The sequence below is a fragment of the Chelonia mydas genome, chromosome 3 (genome assembly GCF_015237465.2).
Source record: "Chelonia mydas isolate rCheMyd1 chromosome 3, rCheMyd1.pri.v2, whole genome shotgun sequence".
In the NCBI taxonomy this organism is placed as follows: Eukaryota; Metazoa; Chordata; order Testudines; family Cheloniidae; genus Chelonia; species Chelonia mydas.
This window is the reverse complement of record NC_057851.1, coordinates 34,182,100-34,207,562: the sequence shown is the minus strand read 5'-3', so window position 1 is coordinate 34,207,562 and position 25,463 is coordinate 34,182,100. Positions and strand designations below refer to the sequence as shown.

General features: G+C 38.2%; 1 protein-coding gene across 3 annotated transcripts in view; it reads left to right on the top strand.

Moving 5' to 3' along the window:
• TRAPPC12 (trafficking protein particle complex subunit 12) overlaps nucleotides 1-25,463 on the top strand; it is an 80,887-nt gene that overhangs the window by 32,236 nt on the left and 23,188 nt on the right. For all 3 annotated transcript variants that reach the window (XM_037894137.2, XM_043542301.1, XM_037894136.2), the window contains one exon: nucleotides 21,164-21,276. In XM_037894137.2, the coding sequence (XP_037750065.1) occupies nucleotides 21,164-21,276 (113 nt within the window). The remainder of the gene's footprint in view (nucleotides 1-21,163; nucleotides 21,277-25,463) is intronic.

Sequence of the window (25,463 nt, the reverse complement as noted above, 5' to 3'; positions counted from 1 at the left end):
TATACTCTTAATGTGACTAGCTTTAAACTTAAGTTGCTTACAGAAAATAGTTTGATATATTTTGAGAGACCACATCTAGAAATACAAACAAGTGATTTTAATGTGTACTGCACTATAGTAATGAATAACTGTAGTTTGTTATAATCAGACTTTATTCTTAGAAAGAAAAGGAGTACTTGTGGCACCTTAGAGACTAACAAATGTATTTGAGCATAAGCTTTTGTGAGCTACAGCTCACTTCATCGGATGCATTCAGTGGAAAATACAGTGGGGAGATTTATATACATAGAGAACATGAAACAATGGGTGTTACCATACACACTGTAACGAGAGTGATCACTTAAGGTGAGCTATTACCAGCAGGAGAGTGGGAGGGGAACCTTTTGTAGTGATGATCAAGGTGGGCCATTTCCAGCAGTTGACAAGAACGTCTGAGGAACAGTGGGGGGGGGAGGATGCGGGGGGGAATAAACATGAGGAAATAGTTCTACTTTGTGTAATGACCCATCCACTCCCAGTCTTTATTCAGGCCTAAGTTAATTGTATCCAGTTTGCAAATTAATTCCAATTCAGCAGTCTCTCGTTGGAGTCTGTTTTTGAAGTTTTTTTGTTGAAGAATTGCAACTTTTAGGTCTGTAATCGAGTGACCAAAGAGATTGAAGTGTTCTCCGACTGGTTTTTGAATGTTATAATTCATGTCTGATTTGTGTCCATTTATTCTTTTACGTAGAGACTGTCCAGTTTGACCAATGTACATGGCAGAGGGGCATTGCTGGCACATGATGGCATATATCACATTGCTAGATGGTGGAATTCCTCAAGGATTTCAACAATTTCCATCCCACCATCAACCTCAGCCTGGACCAGTCCACACAAGAGATCCACTTCCTGGACACTACGGTGCTAATAAGCGATGGTCACATGACCACCACCCTATTCTGGAAACTTACTGACTGCTAGTCCTACCTACATGCCTCCAGCTTTCATCCAGACCACATCACATGATCCATTGTCTACAGCCAAGCTCTACGTTACAACCGCATTTGCTCCAACCCCTCAGACAGAGACAAACACCTACAAGATCTCTATCAATCATTCTTACAACTACAATACCCACCTGCTGAAGTGAAGAAACAGATTGACAGAGCCAGAAGAGTATCCAGAAGTCACCTACTACAGGACAGGCCCAACAAAGAAAACAACAAAACACCACTAGCCATCACCTTCAGCCCCCAACTAAAACCTCTCCAACGCATCATCATGGATCTACAACCTATCCTGAAGGATGACCCATCACTCTCACAGGTCTTGGGAGACAGGCCAGTCCTTGCTTACAGACAGCCCCCCAACCTGAAGCAAATACTCACCAGCAACCACATACCACACAACAAAACCACTAACCCAGGAACCTAACCTTGCAACAAAGCCCGTTGTCAACTGTGTCCACATATCTATTCAGGGGACACCATCATAGGGCCTAATCACATCAGCCACACTATCAGAGGCTCGTTCACCTGCACATCTACCAATGTGATATATGCCATCATGTGCCAGCAATGCCCCTTTGCCATGTACATTGGTCAAACTGGTCAGTCTCTACGTAAAAGAATAAATGGACACAAATCAGACGTCATGAATTATAACATTCAAAAACCAGTCAGAGAACACTTCAGTCTCTTTGGTCACTCGATTACAGACCTAAAAGTTGCAATTCTTCAACAAAAAAAACTTCAAAAACAGACTCCATCGAGAGACTGCTGAATTGGAATTAATTTGCAAACTGGATACAATTAATTTAGGCTTGAATAAAGACTGGGAGTGGATGGGTCATTACACAAAGTAGAACTATTTCCTCATGTTTATTCCCCCCCGCAACCCTCCCCCCCCACTGTTCCTCAGACGTTCTTGTCAACTGCTGGAAATGGCCCACCTTGATCATCACTACAAAAGGTTTTCTCTCCTTCCCCCCCCCCGCCCACTCTCCTGCTGGTAATAGCTCACCTTAAGTGATCACTCTCGTTACGGTGTGTATGGTAACACCCATTGTTTCATGTTCTCTAAGTATATAAATCTCCCCACTGTGTTTTCCACTGAATGCATCCGATGAAGTGAGCTGTAGCTCATGAAAGCTTATGCTCAAATAAATTGGTTAGTCTCTAAGGTGCCACGAGTACTGCTTTTCTTTTTGCGAATACAGACTAACACGGCGGCTACTCTGAAACCTGTCGTTATTCTTAGAGTTTCTCTGTGTTAATACAGAAAGAGTTTTCATTTTACTCTTCACAGTTGCAAGTGTAGCTACAAGGAGACTTGATCTATCCAATATTCAGTAGCTGTTAGTGTACAGAAAGGTCATCCTTGTGAGACATTTTCTTCTGGGAAGAGGAACATAAAGAGGTCTCAGAGTAGCCGCCGTGTTAGTCTGTATTCGCAAAAAGAAAAGGAGTACTTGTGGCACCTTAGAGACTAACCAATTTATTTGAGCATAAGCTTTCGTGAGCTACAGCTCACTTCATCGGATGCATTCAATGGAAAATGCAGAGGTCTGTTTTGCTCTTCTTTCTGCCCTGTAATAGCTAATGAAAGTAGGCTCGGTATTTGGGCAATGAGCTGTCTTCGAAATTGCTGCCTGCACGTCTGCTTTATATAATACACTGGGGCATCTGAGACTGAATATTTGTCATGGCTTTCATGAGTCATGGATTCCATGATTTTTCATGGGGTTGTGGTTTTTCATTTGTGAAGACACAACCTACGCTATTATTAAACATAGCAGTTGTGTCTGTGTTCATTACAATAGCAGCTTATAAAGCCACTGGCAATAATAGAGGTCTTTTTCCATTTCTGATTCCTATGTTTCTGTGAGAGGATTGATAGAAAAGATTTCAATTGCTATCCAGTTCACACCTGGGATGATTTGGGTTTGTTTCTGGTTAATAGACTATTGAAAATTAACATTTTCTATTACATTAAATTTAAACTCTAAATTAAAATCTCTATTTGAATGTTTTAAATGCTACAGAAATTGAAGATAATATATCTTGTGTTTTTTCCCAAATTCACAACACAGATAGAAGGTGTCAGGGTTCCCTCCCCACTCTGAACTCTAGGGTACAGATGTGGGGACCCGCATGAAAGACCCCCTAAGCTTATTTTTACCAGCTTACGTTAAAAACTTTCCCAAGGCACAAATTTCGTCTTGTCCTTGAACAGTATGCTGCCACCACCAAGTGATTTACACAAAGAACAGGGAAAGGACCACTTGGAGTTCCTATTTCCCCAAAATATCCTCTCAAGTCTTTACACCCCCTTTCCTGGGGAGGCTTGAGAATAAACAAGATGAGCACAAACCAGCCTTGGATTTTTAAGACCCAAAAAACCCAATCAGATTCTTAAAAAACAGAACAAAAAAAGATAAGAGAACAACTCTGTAAGATCAGAATGGAACATAATCTTACAGGCAGTCAGATTAAAAACATAGAGAATCCCTCTAGGCAAAACCTTAAGTTACAAAAAGACACACAAACAGGAATACACATTTCCTCCTGCACAGTGAATTTCACAAGCCAAAACAAAGAAAACATAACACATTTTCCAGCTAGATTACTTTCTAACTTTATAGGAGATGGAGGGCTTGCATCCTTGATCTGTTCCTAGCAAAGGTATCACACAGACAGACAAAAGCCTTCCCCGCCCCTCCAGATTTGAAAGTATCTTGTCCCCTCATTCGTCATTTTGGGTCAGGTGCCAGCCAGGTTACCTGAGTTTCTTAACCCTTTACAGGTAAAAGGACTTTGCCTCTGCTCAGGAGGGATTTTATAGCCCTGTATAGAGAAAGGTGGTTACCCTTCCCTTTATATTTATGACAGAAGGGGTGGGAGGTTGACCTACTAAAGTTCCCTTGCATGCACAATTCACTACCTTCTTTCTTTTAACTTCCTCCCAGTGTTGTCATTTTTCTTATTCCTTTGAAATAAAATCAGCCACCCAGTCCCCCATTGTCTTGTGTGGTCTTGTGGAAAGTTAAATGTAGATACTAACTAAGGAACATGTTCTTCAATATTTTATTGTAGAAGTTCAAGAAACTGATTTCACACTGTACACCTTCTCCTGAACAATGTTACTAGTCTTAGTACAAGTACTTGGGTTTTCAAGTTGCAGCTGTATTGTAGCCACAGGATGATACTTCTGGGTGGCTGGTAAAGGCGGAAAATCTTATGGTGAGAGTCTAAACAGCCCTCAACTATTATTCTAGCGGTTTTTGCTTTTGCTCCCTGTAACTAGGACTATGTTCCCTTTGTGGCTGACTCCTATCCAAGAATAGTTTGAGGCTTTAATAGAAAGTAGGGCTGCCAATTAATCGCAGTTAACTTAAACGATTAACTCAAAACAAATTAACTTGATTTAAAAAATTATTCACAATTAATCGCAATTTTAATATCACTGTTAATAATAGAATACCAATTTAAATTTATTATAAATATTTTGGATGTTTTCTACATTTTCAAATTTGTTGATTTCAGTTACAACACAGAATACAAAGTATACAGTGCTCACATTATATTATTTTTGATTACAAATATTTGCACTGTAAAAAAGGAAACAAAAGAAATTGTATTTTTCAGTTCACCTCGTACAAGTACTGTAGTGCAATCTCTTTATCTTGGAAATGCAACTTATAAATGTAGATTTTTTTTTTGTTACGTAACTGCACTCAAAAACAAAACAATGTAAAACTTTAGAACCTACGTGTCCGCTCAGTCCTAGTTCTTGTTCAGCCAATCGCTTAGACAAACAAGGTTTTTTTGTTTTTTTTTTTACGTTTATGGAAAATAATGCTGCCCACTTCTTATTTACAATGTTACCTGAAAGTAAGAACAGGTGTTCACATGGCACTTTAGTAGCCAGTGTTGCAAGGTTATTTACGTGCCAGATATAGTAAACATTCGTATACTAAACATTTGTGCCTCGGGCACCAATACACTAACCCGTGAAGTAACTCATGCTGTTGAAAAGTCCCTTGTGCTGATTTCTTGTGTGGGACATAATATATACAAGGTGAGATTGCACCTGGTAAATGCATGTGATCACAAAGAAGCTACCGAAGATCTAACAGGAAACTTGCCGTATGCCTCTTTGTCACAGAGGCACATTTATTTTCTGTGCCTACACTTATTCAGAGTTTTTGGCCAATAGCTGGTGAATGTGTAATACAAAAATGTGTCATGTCCCGCTTACATGCCTGAGTTCTTCTGGAACCTCTGCTCCCAGATGGGTTCCAAAAAGACTAGTTTCGAGGGGCATGGAGCAAAACAGAAGATCGCTGTGGGTTGGGAAACTACAGATCCACACAGTCTCACAGCAAATGTGCTGCTGCATCTTCAGGTGAAGTGGCAGCTGACTGCTTGAAAGCCCCCTGCCTTGCTCTTGTGTGGCCCCAAAGTAGCTGAGTATGTGGAACAACTCACTTGTACAGGGTTGAAGATTCAGAGAGCAGCCTCCTGGCCCAAGCTTTTCCCCATTTTTGTGGCTTGACTCAGCTTTGAATGATATTGGTGGATGTCCATCAACAAATAACCTTCTGGTGAATGGGGAAATTGAAGTGAGATTGGAGCTACCGGAGAGTTGTGAAGGAATAGGGAGTAGGAGAAAAGTGGTGGGTAGGGAAGAAACAGAACAAGTGGGGAGGGAAAACAACGAAAAAAGAACAGACAGGAAAAAGAAAAGTGTGAGAGAAAACACAGAAAAAAGAGATGGCAGAAGCTGTGTCATCTTATGGGTAGCAGACATTTGCTAATCTATTCCACAGGTAAATTGTGCAAAAAAAAAAAAGTGGAACCCTTGTTATATATGGTGTCAACATTCCTATCTGTTGCCACATGTAATGCAGTTGTCGCAGACCTCCAGTGTTAGCAAAGAGTTCGTCCCTCAAGCCCCTGATGATTGCAGGAAAGATACTAAAATCTCTAGCAGAGCTGGAGAAGTTTGTCAGCTATTTTGTTTGGGTTGTGTGACAGATCTTTACAATCCCTTTAAATTTATGTGTATTTTGATGCTCAGCCTTTATCTTGTTCTGTCTTTGAATAAATCTTCTAATACAGCATTTCACAAATTGTGATTAACACCAGGTGGTTCAGGGTGGGTATATTTGTCTGTTTGTTAATTTATGCAGCACCATGGCAAAAAGGTAAATTATGTAGTCACTTGTATGGCTGCTTAGTCTAGTTACACATGGCACTCTTTAGAAGTGAGCAACCAAAAGTGGAGATTGGTTACTCACTTCCAAATTCTAGCATGCTATGTAATTTTCAGTGGAGAAAAATTACGATGGTCACCAGTGGTAAGAGAACAACTGTTATTTCTGGTCTGCCATCTTCGTATTTCTTTCTCTTTCTTCCAGCTTCATTATCCTCCAAACCCTTGAAAAAGTATTTTTGCAAGATTTCCAAACTACGTCTCAACTCATAACAGCAACCAATGCATTATATGTATCCAACTGGTTTGTGTGTGTTTAAATTGTAAACTGTTTGATGTGGGTACCAGCAAGTAAAATTTTCAGAAGTGCCTAAATCCCATTTTCAAAAATGGCAGGCACTTGGGGAGCCTAAATCTCATTGAAAGTCTGGGACTTAGGAGCTTAAGTGACTAAGGATTGTCTACAAAGTGGAATAATGTATACTACGGGGGTGTGATTTCTAAAGTGCGCTAATGTGTGTTATACATTAATTGGTCTGTATAGACCCTACTGATATGCACTAAAGGTTCCCTAGTGCACTTTAATGTAGTACTGTTTCAAATAGCACTGCATTAGCTTTAGGAACCTTTAGTGTGTACCAGCAGGGCCTGCACAGACCAGTTAATGCACAACACATTAGTGTGCTTTGGAAATCACACCCCCATAGTGCATATTAGCCCACTGTGTAGACAAGCCCTAAGTCACTTCTGAAAATGGGCTTTAGGCACTTTTGAAAATTGTGCCTATGTCTTCATATAAATTTGTGCACTTCCAAGTATACAGTTGGAGCTAAATAATCTGTATTTTTTTCTTTCTCCTTTTGCTTTCTTTTTTTTCCTTTCCTTTTCCCCACTCCCTCCTTTTAGTTTTCTGTATTTCCTCCTTACAAGGATGCTTGTTTCCTTATACAACCTTTCTAGGTGGAAAATGTTTAGTGTGTAGGAAGATTATGAAAGAAATGGTACAGATCCAAAATGACTTCCGGAGACTGGGGTTAGTATTTTTCCTTCTACATCAAGGGTTTTCTTGCAGAGGAAATTCATTAGGATCACAGAGCTAATCCTAAATAGTTTCTCTTCACAGTGAGCGCCATGGCCTAGTTAAGCACTAATTTGATTGCTGCTGGTATTTACCACCCATGATGCATTTGGGCAGGCTGTAGACAGCAGATCAGGAAGCATATCTAGGCATTTTGGGTGTGAAGGGGAAGCACTCACACTTAATTGCCAGCCGTTGAAATCCTCATTTTTCTGGTCTAGAACTGTTGCAGTTACATTCTGGTCTCTCATTTTAAATTTGGTGATTGGCATCAGGTGGTGTTTGTTATGACACCTGTCAAAATATGCAGCTGTTCTTACTGGAACATGAATTGGAATGTTTGGCCTTAGCAAATTTTACCTGATCTTACTGATTGTTCCATCTGTTCCAAGGTCTTTGGATTATCTATCTTGCTTTTAAGAGAGATTTATTTTTTCTGGTACCATTCAATTTTGCCTTCTTTTATGCTATTAATATATTAAAAGGACAATGTCAACCTGAAAATTATATTCTCTGAAAATGTTGAACCTACTATAATTAAAACTAACACCTAAGGTAACTCATTGTGAAAAAAGTAACTTAAATTCCCATTGTCTATACTTTTTACTATACACAAAGCTGCTTTTAGAACCCCAAAAGCTATCAACTTTTTTAAATTTAGGGACCTTGAGTATGGAGACCTCCAGCACCTGCGTTAAAGGAGAACTCCAGTAGCTGGCAGTAGAAGTAGGCTGTTCTCTTTTGTTCACTAGCTTTTCAAGTGAGTAATACTGTCAGTGTTACTTTCGCTGTTCTGCTGGATAGCTAGTCAATTTCTCCCTTGCTGAAAAAAACCTTATAAACATCAACTGGAGAGTAGAAAACCCTTTTAACAATATATATGCATTTGAATTTCAGGACATACTATTTGTTTTTATATACTGCTATTTGGAGGTGTACTTGTTATTTGATCAGCATCAGTATATTTGGTACAGTATTCAATAATATATAATAGAGGATCTGGTCTCTACCCGAAGGAGTTTATAATCAAAGTCTCTGATCTTGCGGAGGGCTGCATACAGCCGGTCCTCGATGTGTGCATCACATCCCTTTGCCTAGTGGGATTCTACATGGATGTATACGTCCACCTATGTAAGGGCCCTTTGCAGGGCTGGGCTTAAGTTAGGCAATGCAGTTCAGACCACAGAACAGCAGGTAACCAAGTACAGGGAACGCTTTCAGACAATATAGTTGACACTTAATTCTCTAGAATCCGAGGCTGGGAAAGACCACTGTGATAATCTAATCTGACCTCCTGTATAACATAGGCCAGAGAACTTCCCCAAAATAATTCCTAGAATATATCTTTTTAGAAAAACATCCAATCTTGATTTTGAAATTGTCAGTGATGAAGAGTTCACCATGACCTTTGTTAAATTGTTCCACGGGTTGATTAATTATGTAATATAGCAGATTTATTTCTGTCATAGATTAGTATTAATATACTCATACTTTCTTGCTTTCTCTTTTCCCATGTAATCCATTGGTTATTGAAGCAGATATATTCCCTTTTACTGTCTTTGATCCATAGGTTGATGAGATTAAATTTCATTTGCTGAATTCTGTAATCCATTTATCAGATCTTTATAATACTATTGTTATTGAGAGGTTATAATACTCAACAAATATCATTGCTGCTTCTCATTTTTGTTCCAGGTAGTTGAAACAATGTATAAAACAAAAATAACAATCCTTTCTCCATACTGATATACTCTCTGCCAATCACCTCTTCCATCTTGAAATACTTCCATTTAGAAGCACCCAGTGTTTTCAACATGCAAATGATTACTTCATCCATTCACACTGCTCACTCTCCCCAACTCTTCCACCATGACTACTTCCCTCTTCGAGGAAGGATGGTGTTATGATTATGGCAGTGGACTCAGTGCCTAGACTCTCTGGGGACTTTGAGCAAGTCACTTGCCCCAACTGTAAAGGAGGATAATGGTACTTCCTTTCTCTCATGGTTGGTCTATATTGTCTGTTTAGATTGTAAATTCTTCAGGGAAAGATTTGTCTCTTACTACGGTATTTTCTTTTATGGTACCTAGCACAATGTGGCCACAATCTTGGTTGGCGCATGTAGTCGTATGTAAATTTCATATCTGAATGTTAACATTATGTCTGTCGTATTTCCGTGCACCTCATACATGGTCACCCAACATTGATTTTCTTTGGTCTACAAATTAAATATAGCAGGAAATTAGTTATGACCCACTCTGATTAAATTTGGGAAGTGGTTTCCATTCTAAGCCCATTTATTCAATTATTCAGAACTTCCTGAAACTTTCAGATCATGTGCTGAAATTTTCCATACTTGGTTTCTACCTGAAAGTTTTGGACAGTTTCAACAAAACGGTTCAAATGCTTTTAAGCAAAGGAAGCGTGGGGAAAAAATACTGTAAATAATAATAATAAAATTATTTTTGTAACTTTGTTGCTTAGTAATTTCATCCTAAAGCTGAAAGTATTGAAATTTGCCATGGAAATTTACTTCAATTTTACTGAATTGTGGGCATTGGAAAAATCACATACTTATCATGTGTCACAGAGTGCACTTAGGACATGATTCCATTTAAAATAAAATTGTTGTTTTTTTTTAATATAGCCAAATGCAAAGGTATACACTAGGAACAAGGACTGCAGATCATATCTATAGAATCGGGGACTGTATGCTGGAAAGCAGTGATCTGAAAAGGATTTTCCAGCATCATAGTTGACAAGCAAGACAAGACATAACAAGAACCAGTGGTTCAAAGCTGAAGCCAGACAAATTCAAATTAGAAATTAGGCACACATTTTTAACTGGAACAACGTACCAAGGGATATGGTGGATTCTCTCCTCCTTTTGATTGATGTTCTCAAATCAAGACTGGATGGCTTTCTGGAAGATATATTTTAGCCAAACACAGGTTATGTTTTAGTCAAAAATAAGTTATTGGGCTCAGTAAAGGGGTAGCAGGGTGAGTTTTAATGGCCTATGATATACACGAGATCATACTAAATGATCTAATGTACACTTCCTGACCTGAAACTCTGTGAATCCAATGCCTATTGAAGTCAATGGGAGCCTTTCCATTGATCTAAATGGCTGTTGGATAAGTCCCTTGAGGAAGGCTGTGCATTCATATGTACTCAAATTAGTTTTCCAGGCAACTGACTGATCACTTGTAAATCTCCTAAAGAGTATGGGATAGGGCATGCCAGGTGTGTCTAGCCAAATAGTTCTTCAATATGTAATTTACCATGTTGCTTTTTTTTGCAAGCAAGCAGAACTTTGAAATCTTGGAGAAGGATACGTTTTTTTGGCGTGTCCACCTTTTTTCTTTTTAAATTTTAAAAAAATGGGTTGTTTTGTTTTAAACTATATTAATAGACTGTTAAAGTTGCATTGTTAAGTATTCAAAAGGCATGAAGTGACAATTATGGTTCCCCTTGTGCGTATATGTTACAATATTGGACTACATGATGTCATATTATTTCTCAGTTAATAAAGCAGAAGAGGGGTTTTTTCAACAGCCCTATATACAGGATTTTACATTCTGTTTGGATATACAAAGAAGTGCACAATACTGTGTGTAAAAACCATACTAGTTCAGCATACTACATAGAACAACATGTGACAGTGAAAATTTGCTGGTTATGTATAGGCCATCAAAGTTCACAGACAGATGAACTTTGATTAATTCTCTCATCCTTTGATGTACACTGTCTGAGGAAGACTGTGCTAGTGATTCAAAAGCAAATGCACTCTATGAAGTTTACTGACCAAAGGCCTGGCTCATTGATTCTTTCTGTTGGTTTCAGTGAGTGCTGAATCAGGCCCAAAGGCCTGCAAAAAAATTATGCATTTGAGTAGTCCCATTGAATTGAATTACTCATGTGCATAAGTGAGTTCAATTGAATTACTTGTGTTCATAAGTGTTGGCAGGTTCTGGACCAAAATTATTAAAACTGGATATGTTAGAGAGAAGATACTTTATCATATAGAAAGTGTCAGTAATAGTTTAAACTGTTTTCACAGTGAATATAGTATAAATATGTAAGATTACAATATGCTGTAAAGTTGCAGAAAAAGTATATTACAGTTGTATTACTTTAGAGATTGTATAAAATCATGTGACCAAGACTATATTGTATTGTATGTGCACAAGGGAAGAGATAAAAGTTGTGCCTGAATCCTTAAGTTTGCACACTTAATCATGGATCCTCAGTGTTCTATTAACTTTGTTTTATGTATGGGAGTCTAAGAAATTCCTATTCCTTGCATCTGTTGTTCTTTATTCTACTTCAACTACTTTTTGCACTACCTTGCTTAAGCCTTGTCAGGTTTCCTTCCCCTCTCTGAACTCTGGGGTACAGATGCAAGAGCCCCTAAGCTTATTTTTACCAGCTTACGTTAAAAACTTTCCCAAGGCACAAATTCCACCTTGTCCTTGAACAGTATGCTGCCACCACCAAGTGATTTAGACAGAGAATCATGGAAAGGACCACTTGGAGTTCCTGTTCCCCCGAAATATGCCCCCAAGCCCTTACACCCCCTTTCTGGGGGGAGGGGCTTGAGAATAATATCCTAACCAATTGGTTACAAAGTGAACACAGACCCAAATCCCTGGATCTTTGGACACTGAAAAAAAATCAATCAGTTCTTAAAAGAATTTTTTTTTAAAGGTAAAAATCCCCTCTGTAAAATCAGGTTGGAAGATAACTTTACGGGGTAACAAAAGATGCACAAAACACAGAGGAACCCCCTCTAGCCTTAGTTTCAAAGTTACAACAAAACAGGGATGAACCTCCCTCCAGCAAAGGGAAAATTCACAAGTTGAGAAAACAAAGATAAACTAATACGCCTTGCCTGGCTGTACTTACAATTTCTGTAATATGAGAGACTGGTTCAGAAAGGTTTGGAGGACATGGATTAATGTCCAGTCCCTCTTAGTCCCAAGAGCAAATGAACACAGAAACAAAGAACCCAAAACAAAGCCTCTCCCCCACCCCAGATTTGAAAGTATCTTCTGTCCCCCATTGGTTCCTTTGGTCAGGTGCCAACCAGGTTCTTTGAGCTTTTTAACCCCTTACAGGTAAGGAGGAATTTTAGGCTACCCTTATGGTTATGACAAGCCTTACTTAGCCATACTTATGGATCTGCATTAATCTGTGAACACCTTTTTTATTTTTCTCTATTTCCTGTTACTTCAAGTACTTGATTAAGTTTCAACAATTTCGTGGATTTTTCCAAAAGTTTCTCTACTGAAGTGTAACATCTTGTTTTATTCTTTCTTAGTGAATTATCTGGATGTTAGTTATTGTCCACGTCTTTTTCACTTTTTGTTTTTCGTGATCTATTAAAGTGATGCAGGAGAACATTTTAAATAAAAAAATCATAAATTGTTAGTTTATAAACCATGGGGCCCTGAGCAACATAGTTATACCAACCTAGCTCCCAGTGTAGACAGTGCTATGTCAACAGTATGGCTTCTCCATCGACATAGCTACAGCCTCTCAGGGGGGTGGAGTACCTACGCTGACAGGAGAAGCTCTCTCGTCCGTATAGGTCCCATCTTCAGTAAGTGCTGCAGTGGCACAGCTGCACCAGTGCATCTCTTTTAACTAACTTTTTTCGCTTTTCCTTTTAACTTATTTTTCTTCTACTTTATTCTCTGACTATATCATTCATGATTTCACTTTATTCTGAGTCTTAAGTATTATTTGGTTCATTTACATGCGACTTCTATCAAAGTAAATCTGGAATTTGGCCCTCTTCATATTTACAGTATCGTATCGCTTATTGCCAACTCCAAATGTTCAGAAATCATAAATACCCCCCAAAAAATCATGAGATTGACTTTAAGATCATGAGACTTAAGAAAGTAATAAATGTGGGGTTCTTGTGATTCGCTTTCTAGTTTCTGAGCCTTTAATGTACACTTGGGCCATGTTTCCAAGCTTTTCTTCACCGCCATGAAGGCTAGAAAGTTACTTTTCCTTTTATTGTGAGAGTCTCACCTTTTCATTATCACTTGTTTTCAGGCACTGGGTCTTTAAATAAAACCTAAAATAAAACATAATATATCCCAAGACTCATAAAGTTGGCAACTCTGAAAACTTACCAGAGTCGTAATTTAGCAGGTTTGAAATGAAGAGAAATATTTTCCCTATTTTACATCTGAGATTTTTAGTTTTCTTTTCTTTATACAATGTAGATTTATATAAATACAGAAGATTAGTCTTTTAAAAGCTTAAGTATCTCAAGAAGAATGAATTTTTAGTGCCTGAATTTTCACCTTTCCCTCCCCCCAAGTGTGTGTTGTGTTTTGTTTTTCTTAATACTTTTTTGCCCTAGGTCTGGATCTTGCTCCCTTTAATGTCAGTGGCAAAATTCCCTTTGACTTTAGTAGGGTCAAAATTAAGCTTGTAGTGCTGAGTAACACTAAAGCTGTTTAAATAATAATTAGTGCAGATATTTGTTTTGAGCTGTAAGAGCATGCTTAGAAGAGAACTGCAGCAGATTTTCTTCCACTGCAGTTTACTGGGAAGCTGTTGCAGAGAGGATTGCTTACAAGCTGCCAAGTTTTGATGAATTGGGACTGAGAGTTTTGTTTACTTTGTAGAGACAATGAGGGGGGAAAAAAGAGACAAGACTTGAGGGAATATTGCAATAATAATGAGAGAACAGTTTCCTGTTCTTGCCTTCATTTCCACAAAGCTTCGAAGGATCCCTTCCTTTTCATAGCAGAAATATTAATCACTAGTGGCTATCACAGATAGCGTGTAGTCATCAAAAGTTTACGTAGCGTTAAATCTCCAGAATACTAATTGTTGCAACTTCTTCTTTAAGCAACTGTTGTGAAATACCTATGGTCTTAAAGAATTCTCTTTATATTCCATAGATAATGTTCTTTGTGCGTTCCTGGGTAAATCTGATTATATGATCCTGTTCAACTTGAAAATTTTTTTTTTTATTGTAAGAGGGTAGTGATGCCCTCACAGCTCATAACCTAGATATCTCCAATGTAATCACGTGCAAGACAATTCACATAGAAATGCTTTACAACAACATAAAATATTTAAATTTCACATTTCTTGTTCAGCTATGGTTTTAGTTTTCATGTTTTCTCATCACTATAATTGATTTATATTGTAAATATACCTAAGTTCTCCTATTTATAGATTCAGCAGCATGCTATTTTAAAATTACTTAATGTATTATTCATGTTTCATATTGCAAAGTCCTGTCTGTCCGCTTAACATTGGCGCCCATCACCATGTATCTGAGTACCTTCCACATCAAATCAGTAGCAGTAGTGAACTCCCTAATGAACTGCTTGGAGTCTCCAGTTGTCATCCCTTTTTAAGGAAAATACTGTGGTGTTTTTTTTGTTTGCTTGTGTTTTAGGTTGTTTTGATTTGTTACATATTTTTATTTTTTGTGGGAGGTGCTTGAGTAGATGGGGATGCAGAGTGTCAATGTTGTGAGTCATTCTCTCCATCAGTGTTTATTAGTTTGGCAGTATACTCAAATTTCTTTCTTTCCAAACTGGAACAGTAGATTTTTATCCTGTGTTTTGCTTATAGTAGCAAATATATTTTTTCTGGTGTCTCAATATGCACACACACAACTCCTCAATTTGTCACATTTAACAAAAAATACTGTTTGGGTGACTAATTACCTCACAATTTAAGCAAATCTTTATAATTACATATTCAACTATGACATTATTAAACTAATGTAGAATTGTTTTGTTTCATCTTGTTTCAGTAATTATTTAAAACCATATGTATTCATTTCAGAGAGCAACATTTTAAGTATTATATTTTTACTATAGATATGTTTTTCTTTCAGATATTTTAATTAATAGAAAGATGAGCTTATATTATTTTCAGTGATCCTCTGTGCTAACTTCTTAAAATTTATTTAGATTATTTTCTTTGGTTCTGTGTTTAGTATATTTTTTTTAGTATATTTAGTATATTTTTTTTATCTTTAGGATATTTTCATTGTCTTTTTGGGGGAGGGAGGGGCGCAAGGTTTGTTACATTTGCAGTACTAATATTCTCGGTATATTTTTCCTTTGTTACTATCCTTATATTAAGACCATCAAAAAGAATTTTTTTTTTTTTTAAATCAAAAGGCTCAACATCCATGCCTCATAGGACAGTGGAAGCTGTGTTTGGGGTTTTTTGGTTTTTTTTTTTTTTGTAGATTTGCCCTTTTCTACTAGAATGGGCTCTTCCTTGTCAGCTCCTTTGGCACTGGTTTTCTTACTCTCGGCAGGAGGAAACTGAAAGACATGCTTTTGATTCAATATGATGTGGTGGTGTCACAGAGCAACAAATCAAAGTCCTATTGTTTAGACCAAAATTCTTATTGAGCTCTGTTAAGTCGGTTAAGTCTTCAAAGTCAGCACTTTCTGTGATTCTCTCATTAGATTGCTTTTTACCTTTTATCAGTAGAGCTTGATGAGACTTCACTGAAGATTCAGAAGAGTCATATTGCAGTTTGGTCTTTGCCTTTTTCATCCTCCGTTCTCCCCATGAAATTCTACTGACCTGCTTTTAGAGCCCATTATGCTCATAACCTTCCCTTCCACCGTGATACACACATAGGTCACCTTGCAGAGTCTTTTGATAACAAAGATTCACAATCATCCACCTTCTCAAAAGATTTTTAGTAACTTGCTATTGCTTCTCTCATGCTCTCACGGTCTCTCTCAATGTTTTTCTGTCACAGCAGTTTAAAGATAATTATTCCTCTTCCTCAATCTGAAAAAAAGCCACCGATTCAATTTTTGGATGTTAGAGATTGTACAGTAGGTAGAAAATATTGAAGTATTTTTGTTGGTTTCTTTTAAAAAATTATTCTAGAGTAAAAATAAAACTTTTTATGAACAAACCCTTTCAGATGCAATTTATAGGGGTGCCATAAAAATTTTCAAGAGAAGTTGATTTTTTTGTTTTATATCTATGTATTTTGAAGGTTGTAACACTTACAAACCAGTGAAGACTTTTAAAGTCTAACATAAAGTAATGATCATTATTTTTCCCCAGAAAAATAAGTCCCCAATTGTTTCTTAAATTAACATAATGTCATGTTTTCATATGGGTGCTGCTGAGTTGTACCTAAGAGTAACCACATCAAAATCATTTAATAAAAATGAAGATAGATGTTTCTAGATCCAATATGGGGGGAGGAGATCAAGCTGATTTTTCTGAGAACAGTTTGGATCTCAAACTTTATTGTCCAACAAGGAAAACATCCCAGGGTTTTTCTGTAAACAAAGTTAGTTCTTAAAATTAAGATGTGTATGCACATACGTTTCTCCCTTTCAAAGGACCATTTCCTGATCTGATTTGACCGGCAGTTACAAAATATTGGGGAAGTTGACTGATTGGAGTGCCCTATCAGAGGTTCAAGTTAAAAGTTGTTTTCTCTCCTTACTGGATGGCAACAGTTCCTTTTACCACATTTTCATGACAGCATATGCATAGCTATGTGCATTCCTCCCAAAGTGCAACTTACCAAGAAAAATAATTTAGCAAAGTAACCAACCAACCAAGCAAATCATCCATTTTTTTTTTCTGCTATTCAATAGGATATGCAAGGAAACTGAGGTGGGAGGGCAGTACAGTCAGTGCCTTCAGGATTTTTAAGTTCAGGTTGGCAGCCTGTTCAGTGAACAGTAAGTAACTGAATTTCAGTTGTCTGATCCTTGTGTATACTTGCCCTGGCTGCTGGCCAACAACATTTTTCCAGACATGCTTGGATCACATTACTATAGTAAAAATTATTTTACTTAAAACGATTCTAACTATATTATCAAGATTTATTCCAGGAGAGGCAACAGAGCGAAGAAAAACCACCAGTGTGTTGGATCCTTCTGGGATGTCAGCATGGGCCACAAAGAGCATAAAATAAAAATCTAGGGGTGGAAGCAAGGTATTGATCTCTTACTTCCTGTGGACTGGCTCCATGCTGCGGTACTCTTTGATGGACGCTGTGACATCACAGCAAGGTTCATACTAATGGTTCACATTTGAGTGGTTTCTGGCCAGCTGCCCTCAGTGAAGTAGCGCATCATTTGTGCTTAACAAATAATAAATTAATAATACAAATAAAGTATATTTTTAGGTAATACTGTGCTGGATGCCCATCCTAACTGAGCTGTTGGGAACTTTCAGCGTGTACCAAAATTGGTATGTGACTTTTTGCAGGACACTGAGTTCCCATAGCTTTCTGCATCAGAAAATAATGAAATGAGTTTTTCTACTCACACAGGAAGTGTGATTTATAAGCCAGATACAGTCGGCCTTCAGCTCCATTCATCTCTCTAACATAAGGTGACACCAGCTTTGGTGATACGGCTTAGTAATGTGGTTCTGGGTTACTCCTTCCCTTGCTGCCTCTGATAGCATACCCCCACACACACTAGTGGCCTCATGCAGCAATGTAGAGGATCAATAACTTTCCAAAATAGACAGTTACAAAGCTGGTTTACATATTCTGTGATGTGTTAGTGAGAGGCATGTTTCCTCTGTGGAACTGCCTATGGGCTGAACTATGCTGATTTGGTTCCCAAGTCAGGTCTCCCACATGATATTACTGCTGCTGTGTTACTGGGTTTTATTAGGTTTCAGAGTAACAGCTGTGTTAGTCTGTATTCGCAAAAAGAAAAGGAGTACTTGTGGCACCTTAGAGACTAACCAGTTTATTTGAGCATGAGCTTTCGTGAGCTACAGCTCACTTCATTGGATGCATACTGTGGAAACTGCAGAAGACATTATATACACAGAGACCATGAAACAATACCTCCTCCCACCCCACTCTCCTGCTGGTAATAGCTTATCTAAAGTGATCATCAAGTTGGGCCATTTCCAGCACAAATCCAGGTTTTCTCACCCTCCGCCCCCCCCCCCCCCCCACAAACTCACTCTCCTGCTGGTAATAGCCCATCCAAAGTGACCACTCTCTTCACAATGTGTATGATAATCAAGGTGGGCCAACATACTGTGGAAACTGCAGAAGACATTATATACACAGAGACCATGAAACATACACATTGTGAAGAGAGTGGTCACTTTGGATGGGCTATTACCAGCAGGAGAGTGAGTTTGTGGGGGGGGGGGGGCGGAGGGTGAGAAAACCTGGATTTGTGCTGGAAATGGCCCAACTTGATGATCACTTTAGATAAGCTATTACCAGCAGGAGAGTGGGGTGGGAGGAGGTATTGTTTCATGGTCTCTGTGTATATAATGTCTTCTGCAGTTTCCACAGTATGCATCTGATGAAGTGAGCTGTAGCTCACGAAAGCTCATGCTCAAATAAATTGGTTAGTCTCTAAGGTACCACAAGTACTCCTTTTCTTTTTGGGTTTTATTAGTTTGTACAAAGAGAGCCAATAATACAGCCTTGTTCTGAGTTCTTTTCAGGGTTGTTACGGTATAACGCCTTCATCAACAAAAATTGCTTCTAAGCCTTTAAATGTTTTTCCATTTTATAGTCCACATTCTCTGAATCTTTGCTACACAAACTGGACCTAATTTGCCTTTTGTTTGACACAGAAAAATCTATTAGAGTATATCATGAGTTGCATGGATCATACCACAACAGTATGTGCCAACTTTTCTCCAAAATAACCATACTGTCTATGCATTTCTCGTTATTACTTCTTAGCAGAATTATTACTTGAAGGTTGAATTACAGCTCATTGATCCAACGTTGTGGTAGAGAATATGGCCAGCCTTAGGTCATGTTTTTAGATTTGCAAGACAGGCATTTGAGGTTCATAGCATTCTGCTACAAAACCATTTTAGCGCAGTGTTCCCTGATGAAGGGAGTCTGCAGTGCTTACACTTCGGTTGTCCCCAGCTTGCATGCCTGGCTCTCTAGCGATCTAGGCATTTTTCCTTATCTTGTTTTGTTTTGTCCTGTATTGTGCTTGATTACTAGTCAGTATAAGGACGTATTAATCTCTTTGCTATTGGTTTGATAACATTTTTAAATGTTTCCTTAAAAAGAATTCCAAAGACATTTTTGCTTTCTTTAGCTGCATAACGCATAAGGTATACAACACAGATTGTGTGTGCTCCTACAGAGGGAACACTTCAGTCTCTAAGAGGAGCCTTTGGGGATACTTACCTTTGGAGAAAGGGAATTTACTTAGATGTAATTGGAGTTCTCTTAAGGTCATAATTAGTGAGTGGTTTTCTGGTTAAGATTCTGTCTTGTTTTTTAAAAAAATCTTTAGAGACAATAACTCCTTGTATATTTCCCCCTTTGATACATGTGCCTTATTAGAGCAGGTGCAAAATCTCATCACCTTTCTAAAAAGCTCCTGAATCCTGTTTATGAAAACTGGTGAGCCAAAAATGAGACTCTGTGGAGGATAATCCCTTTAGTTTAGAGTATGCCATCAGGTTAGTGTACTAGACTTTTATAGACAAGTGTGTTTTCTCTCTCTCTCTGTCATCTTCTCCCCCATCATAACTTTCCCGTTTGTTACTAATAACTTTGTTTCTTAGGATCTGATTCTTCCCTCAGATAGTTTTGCTCAGTGTCCATTGAAGCGTGCAAATATCTGAGAGCAAATAAGGTGCAGAGTGGGTCTGAGTCTCATTGAAGTCAATTAGGATGCCGAGATACTTGCAGGATTGGGTCCTTAGATTACTGTATTTTTTTTATTTATTTTTTTTTTTACTTTCTAATAACATTAAAAGAAGGCAATCTTTTTGTTGCAAATATTGGTTAAAGTTCTCTTTCCCCACCCCTTCCGTTTGGTATCCTTCTGTCTCACTGAAAGGATGACTTTATTCAGTATGGGATTCACAGCGTAATGAGTCCCTCCGTAGGAACACTACTGTCTTCGCTGGAGACAATATTTAACACAATAAAAACTGAACTAAAGGGGTAGGGGGAGAGGTGGGGAGCTGTTTGGTGTTGCAGGGATGAGCACATTGGATCCCAGATCCTTACTGGGGCCTTTGGGTACTATTACAATACAAAGCACTGATAATAGAATCTCAAATAACATATATTACTTCCTTGTTTTTCTTTAATTACACATCAGATTTAATATACCTATGTTACAGTATTCCTCTTAAGTTTTTGTTCAATTTGCTATTTTCATTCTCTTACCTAGTTTCTTTTGTGGGTTTTCTATCTTTATTTTTTTCTTTTTGTCTTTTTTTTTTTTTTTTTTTAAGGGGCCCTTTAAATCTGCTTTTTATTTATTTGGAGGAAGCGTGAGTGCAGGGGACTGGACTAGATGATCTCTCAAGGTCCCTTCCAGTCCTATGATTCTGTGATTTAATTTTAATTTAATTTGTGTTCCTTTCTTATTTGGTTATCTTTCTCTCTCAATGTGTGTGTCATCTTTGTTTAAGAGCTGCCATCAGAAAATCCATCTTAAATTCTTCAGTACTATTGGTAAATGAGGGGTTATTGTATTTCTGTAGCAATTCTGTATTTAAATTGTAGATGAGTTTCCATTCTAAACCCTTATTTTTCAGTTGCTAATAAATTTCTCTAATTTCTTTTGGATTTCTAGACACACCATATGCTATTGTTTTAAGGATGAATTAGTTGCACACTTTTACCATTGTGATTATGCTTGTCTGTAGATATTTATATTTCTCTGTTCAAAAATATTCTATAAAGTAGCAAACATTTTCCTCATTTAACATTTAGTTATTAAATCAAGGGAAGAAGAGAATTTAGAGATTTTAATTCCTAATCACTTACTCTAGTGAATGTGCCTAGGATATGTTTTAAGAAATACCATATAGACCATAGGCAACAATATGCATTGATAACTGTAGCAATCAAATTCAGAAACGTTTCATTATGATTTCTAGGTTCCATGGTTCCCTTTTCCATGCGGATTTTACATGCTGAACTTGAACAGTACCTAGGAAATCCCCAGGAGTCACTTGATAGACTGCACAGCATGAAAACAATCTGCACAAAGGTAAAAGCTTCTTTAGACCAGAGGTTCCCAAACTTTTTTTGCTGTGCCCCATTCTCCATGGGAGTCATATAGCCCGCCTGCCCTCCACCTTCCAACTCCTGGTTGTCCAAGGCAGAAAGTGACTCATTGAGGGGAACAGGCAATGCACACTTGGGATGTCAGCAGGGCATGACTGGCTCCATGCCTGGAGGACTCCAGGTGGTGTGGTGTGGAGCAGAGCAGGCTGGGGCTCCTTGTCCTCCCCATGCCAAGAGCTTCTTGCTTCTGCAGGCTCCGGAGGGTTTAAAATACATGAGGCTGCAGCCAGCTGGGTGTCTGGGCTGCAGCAGGGCAGTACATAGGAGGGGACATAGGGAGTCCCCAGCAGTCAGGGAGGTGAGGAGAGGGAGAGTAGCAGGCTGCTCCTGGGACAGGGCTGGGCAGGACTATGCCCCCTGAAAACCTCCTCGTGCCCTCCCCCCCAGGGCAGTACACCACACAGTTTGAGAAAACTGTGCTCTATACAATAGAATCTCTTAATGTTTATACAGGTATATTTTACTGCCTTTACCCAGAGGATCCAGCGTAGGACTAGATTTAGGCTTTAGACTAGCCCCGACAATGGGGTGGTATTTAAGTGCAGGGCCCCAGAAATTGCACAAGGAAAGGATTGTGCCACTCCTTCCACAGCTTCTGGGGAGTAATTTACTTTCACTCCTTTTTGGGATGTAGAATTCTTCCCTCTCTCCCCATGCCTGCCAGCTCTGTTGACTGGGGTAAGGGGGACAATAGCTGGGTAGAAAAATGGCTGCATCCTGATAGAGACTGTGCATGCCTGAGTAGGAGGGTGTATCTTCTTGTACAGCTGCATGAAACCAGAGCATAGTATAGCTCTTACTGACCAAGAAGTCTGCTTCCCCCCATCAAAAGATATTAGCACTCTGGATAACTTACAGTGGAAGTGAGAAAGTGACTGAGGTAGTGTCTTCTATTGGACCAACTTCTGTTGGTGAAAGAGAGACACTTTCGAGTTTACACAGAGCTCCTCTTACGTGTAAGCTCAAAAGCTCGTCTTTTTCACCAACAGAAGTTGGTCCAATAAAAGATATTACCTCACCCACCTTGTCTCTCTAATATCCTGGAACCAAGATGGCTACAACAACACTGCATACAGTGATGGAAGTGACAGTTATTTGGAAATTCTAATCAGTTATTTTTAAAAGATTGAGATTTAATGCAGTGTTAGTTCTTGTTTTTAACAAGCGCTTTTCAGTGCTGAAGTTAGACTAGTACTGTTGTGGGTACTCCTTGTACGTAAATGTGACAAAAGCTTCCCTGTACAAAGTTTACAACAAATACCTCTTCTAGTATCTCAGATTAAGAGATACTGTTTTTATTTATTGTAAACTCTATTATAAATTCCAGATTAGCTCTTTAAAGAACTGTAGCGTTGCATACAGTTGTGATACTGAAAAATTTTGCAACTTTACCAAAGATAAATAAATATGAATACCTCAGTGTTTGTTGTATTTGCTATACTTACTCTCAGAAATACCTTGAATAATACAAATGCAGAAGATAGATAATTTCCAATGTTATTTTGTTGTTTAAGACAGTTGGCAAGTTTTACCAATGTATTTAATAAAACAAAACATAGCAGAATAATTAGGATTTTAAACCAAAAACCAGGACTCCATTCTTTCTGCTGTGTACAGGGTTTGGCAAATGAAGGGTTCTGTGGCTCTTGCCATACTGTTAGAAAGAAGAACTGTTTGGAAACACTTATGGGATGTACAGAGTTTGGCAATTGGGAGAAGTTCTTTTAGGGACATTTTTCATCATCTTGCAGAGTGTATCTGCTGTTGTTGGGTTTAGTGTGTGGGTAGTGTTGGTGGCCTCTCATCTGGGGATCCCTTCTGGCCTTAGACTCTGACTCTGTGACTCTGACTTTCTGACCCACTGGCTTTATGTCCTGCCTCTTCTCTGACTTTCCTTTACATGCTCCTGGATAAGCACTCTTCCTTATCTTAAAGAGACTCACCTCCTAACTGCTTCTGAGCTCAGCATCAGCATGGTACCTCCAAATTGAATTTTGCATACACTGGCATACAATATATTATAGTGTTTCAAATCCTGGTCTTGTGCTATCTGGTATTTGAAGTGCCACACTCTTTGGCATGTGTCAGAGCTTGCAGCTGGCTATGTTAAAATGGACAAATCCCAGTTATGACATAATTAGCCATGATTCCCTGCCAGAATAAAGATGTCTGGTCAACCTTGAGATGAAAGATATGCATTTCCTCTTTTTATTTTTATTTTTAAAGGATATATTGCTATTCAGTTATTTTAAAGGCCTAACAACCATATGGCTTTAGTTGTGTGCCATCAGATACATATTTTGTCTTCCAGTGCACCTCTAAGACAGCAATTGCTGTAAGGGAGAGAGAGGGAAATAAAGAGGAAGATGCATAAACAGGACAGATGAGAAATTTTACAAAGTTGGCAATTTAACCACCTAAAACATTTGAAATTGCTTAGAAAAAATTACTAAATCTGACATTTCTGCATATATAATTGGTCACACAAATCTGTTAATCAGGACCTTTTCTGCAGTGTTCATAAGTAGAACACGTTCTCCACATTAAAAGAAAAAGTCATGGCACACCCAAAAAAATAACATCAAAAATAGGGGGGAATTGATGACGGGGGATCTTTGCAGCCATAAACCAATAGTATTTTGTTTTATTACTTTAAAAGTGAAGGAGGAATATTTCAAAATCCTTAGCCCTCCTTCTCAATTACAGAAGTGTCTATGGATACCCATTATGTAAATCTGATGATCTTGGAATCATAAAAGCTAGAGGTGCGAAAAGACGTATTAGCTCACCTTTTAGCTCCCTGCCAATGCATGATTGTTTTCTAATGCTTAGTCTAGTTTTTAATGAACCAGCCTGTGAGGTTGACACCACTTCCCTTGGGAGACTATTCCACTCTAATACAGTAAGAAAATTTCCTCGTATTCTGTTTTCCTTTACTTAATTTCATCACATTACCCCTAATTTAAACTCTGTATAATCCTAAATATTACCTCTCACTCCATGGTGTTTACCCCATTCAGATATTTGTAGACTTCACTTTAGCCAATCTATGCACATCACATTTAACTCTTTCATTCTGCTCTTAACTTGGTCTCTCCAGCCCCCGGATCATTTTACTCTTATGTGAACTCCCTCACATTTGCCAGTGTGTTTCTATAATCAGGTACACACAATTGCACTCAATATTCAAGATGAGTTCTGATGATGTTGCACCCAAAACTTCATCAGATATAAACATGGGGCATGAAGTCATCTCCAAGGCTTAGCCAGCCAATCAGTTTTAGTCATATCAAATATTTAGTCATGTTATAGTATAAACTGTAGCCAAATGAGCAGATCCTATTCAAGAGAGCTCAAGGACTGGCATAACCAAAGCTTTTCAAGTGCATATCAAGGGGCATAATCAAAGTTTCTGTGGTCAGTTAGTACACCGCCTGCGTAATCCTTATTAGGATTATAATATTAGTATAGAGTATTATAATTCTCCCATTGTGATAAACACCAAATTCACACAGAAAAATAAAGTTTACCCTAATCAGGGTCATGCATGCATAACTAGAGTTTTGTTTTGCATTCCTTATGCCGATTGTTGAATGGAAACTTTTCCCAGAATCTAGTTTTATTTAATCAAGTGTATAGCTGTGGATATGCCTCAAGGAGGAATTTAGATCATGTACATTTTTCCACTGAGTTCAAATACAGCTATGAATATAACCAGTGAAACAATCACAGGAACTGCAGAAATTGCATGTTCTACAATTTGTGTCTCATTGCAAATTTTGCCTTTTTCTGCATAAGTTAAGTTTCTTGTTTTAGGGCAGGGAAACAGGGGGTGGAAATTGCTAATACACTGTGTGGTACCACTAGTCTTCCCTGCATAAATCAATATGCTGTTGCCCTGTTAAGCCAGCATTGCAGAGAACTGTCTCCAGACAAACAGTAGCATCAGCAGCAAAGGTATGAACTGTTTCTTCCATTTACCACAATGATGTGTTCACTTGAAAATCTAGCTGGGACCATTTAAATGCTAATACTACCGTGAAAGAAACTCTAACAAACGCTCACCTGGAGACAAAAATTTAAAGAGAAGAGAAACCTGCCTTGGACTAA